The following is a 7188-nucleotide window of genomic DNA, read 5'->3' as shown; positions in this document are numbered from 1 at the left end:
AGTGAATGTGCTCTGTAAATCTTCACCCAAATAAAAATTAATTAATTAATTAATTAAAAAAAAAAAAAAAAAAACTTTTCTCAAACCGCTTAATCTTTTGTGGTAGAACTGCAAATTCTTTGCTGGTTCTTCCATTTAGAGATAAAGAGTCTAATTTCCTGCCTCTTGGTCCTGGACTGGCTTTAATGACTTGACAAATAGTAGTGATATTTTGGGACTTCAGTGGCTAGGTCTTAAGAAGTCTTGTAGCTTCCACCTAAACCTCAGGGAACAATTGCTCATCAAGCTCTCAGCCATTTTGTAAGAAGTCCAGGCACTTTGAGAATACTCAGCTGGCATTTTGAGTAAGTTCAGGCTAGCCATGTAAAGACAAAGAAAGATATTTGGCCAGCCCACAGCTGTCTCAGCCACCACCCCTTTGATTCGTCCCAGCAGAGGTCCCATACATTATGGAATAAAGAGGAGCCATTCTCCTTCTGTGCCATGTTAGAATTCCTAACCCACAAAACATAAGACATAAATTGTTTTAATTTACTGGTGTAGTTTGTTACATAGCGGTAGACAACCAGAGTATCTGTATTTTAAAAATTTAAATGTTAAATGTATATTTATCATGTTATATTTTGGGACTGAAATATGATATATAATCCTTTACACAAAAAACATCCACTGCCATCAAGTCAATTCTGACTCAAAGTAACCCTATAGTATAGAGTAGAATTGCCCCATGGGGTATCTCAGGCTATAAATCTTTACAGAAGCCGACTGCCTCTTCTTTTTCCTGCAGAGTGGCTGGTGGATTCAAATTGCTGATCTTCTGGATAGCAGCCAAACACTTTAACCACTGTGCCACCAGAGCTCCTTTGTATGTAATCCTCTGTTGTTGTTGTTGTTGTTGTGTGCCGTCTAGGTTTTATTAATTCAGTGGATAATTAAAATTTAGAATATTCAAGATTCTGTTGTTTTAACTTGGTCATTCTTAAACCTGAGAAATATGCTACTATTTATAGTTATTTCATGGGATGTATTTAAGACTCAGATTAACTGAGAAAAAGTCATTTCAATTGAACTTTTAAAAAATATGTCATAGTGATATTGTCCCAATATGAATGTTAACTTGTATAATCTTTTTGGAGAACTTTAAGTAGGTATTTTAACTTAGCATTTTAACTTCTAGGAATTTTTAATAAAGAAATAATTTAAAATGTATACAATTATTTAGCTTTGTTGTTAGGTACTGTCAAGTTGGTTCCAACTCATAATGTCCCTATGTACAACAGAATGAAACAGTGCCTACTCCTGCACCATCCTCACTCACTCAAAAAAACCAAACTTACTGCCATTGAGTTGGCTCCGACTCATAGCAACCCCCAATGGGTTTCCAAGGCTGTAAATATTTACGGAAGCAGACAGCCTTATCTTTCTTCCATGGAGCAGCTGGTGGGTTACAAACCACTGACCTTTTGGTTAGCAGCTAATTGCCTGAACCACTACATCATTATTGGGGGTGAGGCAAAGAAGGAAGTGAAAGAAGAGTACGTATGAAGGAATTTACATTTTCTAAATAATTTTGGTACCATTTAAAAATTGTAGAATTTTTCTGATTCTATAAGAATAACCACTCAAATGTTATATATTTGAAACAATCATACATAAATACAAAATAATGAATTCTAGTAGATGAGTTAAACTTAACCTTAAATGATATCTAAATATATAATTCAGTATTTTCATATTTTCCAGAAATAGGAGATACTTACAAATTTTATCTTTTGTTTTATCTCTGGACTGACAGTTCCTCCAGGTCCAAGTTGGGCAATGACTGATTTAAACGTGTTTTCCAACTACCAAAAAAAAAAAAAAAAGTTCAAATCACAGTCCCCCTCCTAAAGAAAAAGTCAAAGGCAAAAATAAACAGTATATAAAAGAAACATCTATCAAAGGAACTGTGTTCTCATTAAAGAGATAAATATCATCCTTCAGAGAAGTAAGAAGGATTGTGACATTTCATACCATATGAAATACATTCAAAGTATATAGGATATTTATGAAACTAAATTTCTAAAATTTTCCAGAATGATTAACATTCTCTAGAATAATTACATTCTACAGTCCTCAATTACTCAATCCCATACCCTTATCCAGAAAGGATTGTTACTGATTTTCTGCTGTTTATCCAATTACTTTAGCAATGGGTATTAACGCAGGGAAGAGATGGGATGGTGGAAGGTCCCTGAAATGCAGCAATAAGTAGTGAGCCAAGGTACTAGTGAAATGGCCGGTCTTTGGAAGAAAAAGGAAAAGCCCTTCTGCTGTAATAAGAACAAAAGAAAAAAGAACCAATAGGGATATAGAAAGGCTTCATGGATGTGGAAGCAGGAGGGTGAGTTACTATGGCTCAGATACCATGGGGCAATTCAACTCTATACATCACTATGTGATGGCTTCAGTGTTCTCTGTGAGTTAAAAAGCAGTATTTTTTGTGATATAAGAGCAGAGGGAAAGAAAAGTGAGATCAGACATTTGAAAAGGTAGAAAAAAGTAGAAAAACAAAGTTGAGGAAATAGTAAGTTGAGGATGATAATCTAGGCTCAAAAAGTAGGAAGTGAAGTTTTAAGATAGCAGGGGCCTGGTGATTTTAGAAGAGAGAAGCCAATGGCATAGAGGTCCTAATAAGGTAAAATGATGATTCTACCCCTAGCTTTCACAGGCCTCAGCCCTGGGTCTTACATTCTTTACATTTCTTCTGTATCTACCATGAGACAATTCCCCAAAGCTCTCCAAGTGAATGACAGAAGAATCTAAAGATAACTCATTTTTCATATCCCAATGTATTCCTACCATTTAAAGATTCAATACAACCACTTATTGAACTCGCACTGTGCTAGGTGTTTTGAGGATTAAAAAAGGTTACTTATCAGTTTTCTCAAGGTGTTTATAATTAAGTAGGGAAATGAGATAAATACATAAATAGTTATAACCAAGCCTTACTGTAAGTGCCATTAAAGAAGTACAAAAGTCAGAAGAATAACTCACAGTAAGTTGTAAATATATAGCAGGCTTCCTCTTTTAAAAGGGCCTTGAAGGATGAGGAGAATTGTGCAGAAAGAGATGGTGGAGAGGGCACTGAAAGTAGAAGAAACTTCACGGACAAAGAGAAAAAAAATAAAGTAGTTTGCCTGATGGCATTAAAGAAGTGGTGGTAGAGAAAACTAGAAAGGTAGATTAACTCATATCATAAGCAGTTGCCATTAAGTAGATTCTGACTCATGGCAACCCATGTGTGCTCCACAGGGTTTTCAATGTCTGATTTTTTGTAAGCAGATAGCCAGGTCTTTGTTTCAGGGTGTCTCTTGGTGGACTCAAATCTCCAACCTTTCAGTTAGCAGCCAAGCGTTTTCACCATTTATACTACCAGGGTGTCAAACTCATATCATATAACATTTTAAATACCAAGCTAAGGAGTATTTCTTGGATGACAGATAGGGATTTTTAGCACGGGAGCAGCATTATCGGAACTGTAATATGGCAGTAGAAAATGAGATTGGAAGGGAGGGGTAGCCAGACAACCAGTTAGGAGACCACTGCAACACTCTGGGCAAGAGGTTTAACTAAAGAGCTGGCAGAGGGCTCCTAAAAGTGCACATATGGGGTAAATAAAGTAGATAAAATCCCTGCCTTCCTGGAACCTGCAGTTTACTGGAGTGAGACAGACGAAACAATCATAGAAATAAACATGTCATTATAATTATGATTAATGTTATGAAAAACCAGAGAATGATACGATACATAAAATGTATAAAGATGTTAGAAAAGCAATGGGAGATCTAACTTAGATCAGGGATTGGGGAGATGGGGAGGTCAGGGAAAGGGCCTCTGAAGAATGGTCCATTTATACTTAGTAAAGGGGCAATGGAAGAAACACACTCATACATACTTAATGTGCTAACTGAAACAACTTTTATGGAGGAACTAAATACATATACAACTATATATATGAAAAGCCATAAAAGTTTCCATTCTTTTGATGCACCAATTTCTTCTAAAAATTTACCCTCAGGAGTAATAGAGCTTTGTGCAAATCTGAGCAAAGTTTTCATCATAAGATTATTTTTTACAGCAAAAATTGGCAGCAGCCTAAACGCTCAACCTAGGGTAAAAATTAAATAAATTAAGACCCATCCATACTGCTAGTAAAAATTATTATTCAGAAGAATATTTTTAAACTGTGGGATGTTCATACATAATGCTTAACTGTGACAGAAAAAAAGCAGGTCACAAACTGAGAAGCACAATGATTCCATTCCTATTTAAAAAAAAAAAAAAAGCTAACTATTCTTGGTGACAAAAGCAGATTTTTAATTTTAGTCTTTGCTTTTCTCTATTTCAAATTTGTTGTACCCATCAATCTGTATTAGTTTTGTAATAAGAAAAAGCTGTTTTTAAAAACATAGACACCTGGTTGATCATTTAGAAACGCAAAGGAAAGCATTTTGGAAAGAAGATGGATAAAGCTTAAAAGCAAAAAGGAACAGAAGTTCCATCTTGGAAGAATATACTACAGAGCTTTTGGCCACACAGAAAACATTAATACATTCCTGATAAAAATCACAAAACTGGCACAGAGATACATGTGGTAGGGCAACTATTTAAATATTTGCTAGGTCTCTTAACTGACTAAAAACTAGGCAGTATGGAATTTGACTTGCCATACTAAAATCTTTATCTGAACTATTGGGAAAATGCCTAGAGAAGCAGCTACTCTAAGTTGGCCAGAGTTTGCAAATTCCAGATAATTACATTAATTAACCCACTGAATTGTTCCTTCTGACTGTAATTGTTTAACATATTCAGTTGCTTGCCGATGATATTTTTTGATAGATAGTTGAACCAAGTCATCCAGTGAAAGAAAAATGCTTCTCTTTCTATATGCAACACTAAGCATAGCATCTATTTCATGCAAGAATACTCAAATGTTTAAGTGCAAATTAAAAGCAGGTACAAACTAAGACCCAAAGTGATCTGAGACATTTAGGAGTAGAAAATTGTCTTTAAAAAGCTGAATGATGCTTTATTTATTTATTTATAAAACAAGTACTACTTAAAACTTTGTTAACAGTGGTATTCAAACCATTTTTCTGTTTTTGCCTTTAACCTAATTTGTATCTTCTGGAAAATAATAGAACATTTAAGTATGATAAAAAAAAAAAAAAAGAAAAAGCCAAAGCTTACCTACTTCACTATCTCATGGTGAATGTCACAAAGTTTTCTAATGCATAAGACAGGGAATAGAGAGAGGGTTATGATGGAGTACTTACTTTTACATAGTAGTAAGGCTAGATAGAGAGCTGAGAAATACCAACCAGATCCATGTTTCTTGAAGAATCACTCCTCTTAAAAGCAAACACCTGTGTCGTGGATTGAATTGTGTCCCCCCAAAATATGTGTAAACTTAGCTGAGGCCATGATTCTCAGTGGTTTGGCAGTTATGTAATGATGTAATTTGGCAGTTATGTAATGATGTAATTATCCCCCATGATGTAATCTTATGTAATCAGCTAATCAGTTGTCAAGAGCATCAGAGTGGGATGCAATACTCTTAATCAGTTCACAGCCCTGATCTGATATAAGATGTAAGGGAAGTTTCCCAAGCCTGTGGCCTGCATCACCTTTTATCTTAAAACACATAAAAGGCAGACAGTTACAGTAAGATGGCAGAATAGGCAGAAAGACTGCACAGACCCTCTTCAACAAAGAAAAGGGGAACCAATTAACACAGATACAGAAGGTAATCCTGGACCCCTGAACCTTGAAGGGAAGGGTATAGAAGAGGACTAAACTCTAACTAGCAGAAGAATTTGCATGAAAATACCAAAAAAGAAGACATACGGAGCTGCGGTCTGGCAGCGATCCTGACGGCACAGACAGCTTGGATATTGCCGAGTGGTGGTAGGACCTAAGAATTAACCTCAAAATCAGCCCTGCTAGCCAGGGACTGCACGGAGGACTGCTGTGGTAGCTGGTAAAAAAAAGGCGAAGCAGAGAAGAAGGCAGGCTGAGCTGTGGACTTTTGCCTGTGCAGAGGGTGCAGCCATTTTGAATGTTTACAAGCAGCTTGACCATTTTAGATATTTAAAGTGACAGTGTTCTCCCAGATTCTAGGGACTTAAAAACAGGCTCTGTTTGCTGGGAACCACAAAGACATTCCGGATGCTACAACTACTGAAAAGATATGACATTCCTCTTCTTACTCTAATATCTCACACCCTCTTGGTGAACGGAAGTATGGCCATCCCTTACTCCCACCCACCTTCTAGGCTGGCAGGAATTCCATCCCAGTCTGTGTGCTCCCATGGAGCCTGGGTACCATGTCCTGCCCTATTTATTTATCTTTTTTTCATTTGTCTTTGTCAGTTTTAAAACTAATACTAAATTCCTTGAATCAAATGAGAATGATAACACAACATAACAAAACCTTTGGGACACAGCAAAAGCAGTAATCAGAGGCCAATTAATAGCAATAACTGCACACATCAAAAAAGAAGAACCAAAATCAACACTTTAAACCAACATCTACAACAATTAGAAAAAGAACAGCAAGTAAAGCTTACAGTCACCAGAAGAAAGGAAATAATAAAGATTCGAGCAGAAATCAATGAAATAGAAAATAGAAGGGCAACAGAAAAAATAAAAAAGACCAGAAGTTGGTTTTTTGAAAAGATAAAAAAATTGACAAACCACTGGCAAATTTAACAAAGGAAAAGGTCAGAAAACAAATAACATGAATAAGAAATGAAATGGGTGACATCACAACAGAAGCAACTGAAATAAAAAGGATAATTTCAGGATACTGTGAAGAACTGTACTCCAATAAATTTGAAAATCTGGAAGAAATGGACAGATTTCTAGAAACACACCACTTACCAAAGCTAAAACAGACTGATGTGGAAAAGTTGAACAGGTCGATCACAAAAGAAGAAATCAAACATGTCATCAAAAAATTACCAACTAAAAAAAGTCCTGGTGCAGATAGCTTCACTGGAGAATTCTACCAAACATTCAGAGAAGAACTGATACTAATACTAATAAAACAATTCCAAAACATAGAAAAGGATGGAATCCTCCCTAACTCATTTTATGAAGCAAGCATAACCTTGATACCAAAACCAGGCAAAGACATCACTCAAA

The 7188-nt window shown here is 35.9% G+C and overlaps 1 protein-coding gene across 1 annotated transcript in view; it reads right to left on the bottom strand.

Moving 5' to 3' along the window:
- Positions 1–7188, bottom strand: part of TDRD5 (tudor domain containing 5) — a 150672-nt gene that overhangs the window by 121945 nt on the left and 21539 nt on the right. The window contains 1 exon segment of the mRNA XM_042780521.1: positions 1761–1844. Within this exon segment, the coding sequence (XP_042636455.1) occupies positions 1761–1844 (84 nt within the window).

Source organism: Orycteropus afer, unplaced genomic scaffold, assembly GCF_000298275.1.
Source record: "Orycteropus afer afer isolate SDZICR_OR568_19922 unplaced genomic scaffold, OryAfe1.0 scaffold00043, whole genome shotgun sequence".
In the NCBI taxonomy this organism is placed as follows: Eukaryota; Metazoa; Chordata; class Mammalia; order Tubulidentata; family Orycteropodidae; genus Orycteropus; species Orycteropus afer.
Note: the sequence above shows the minus strand (reverse complement) of the source record. Positions and strands in the feature narration are given on the sequence as shown.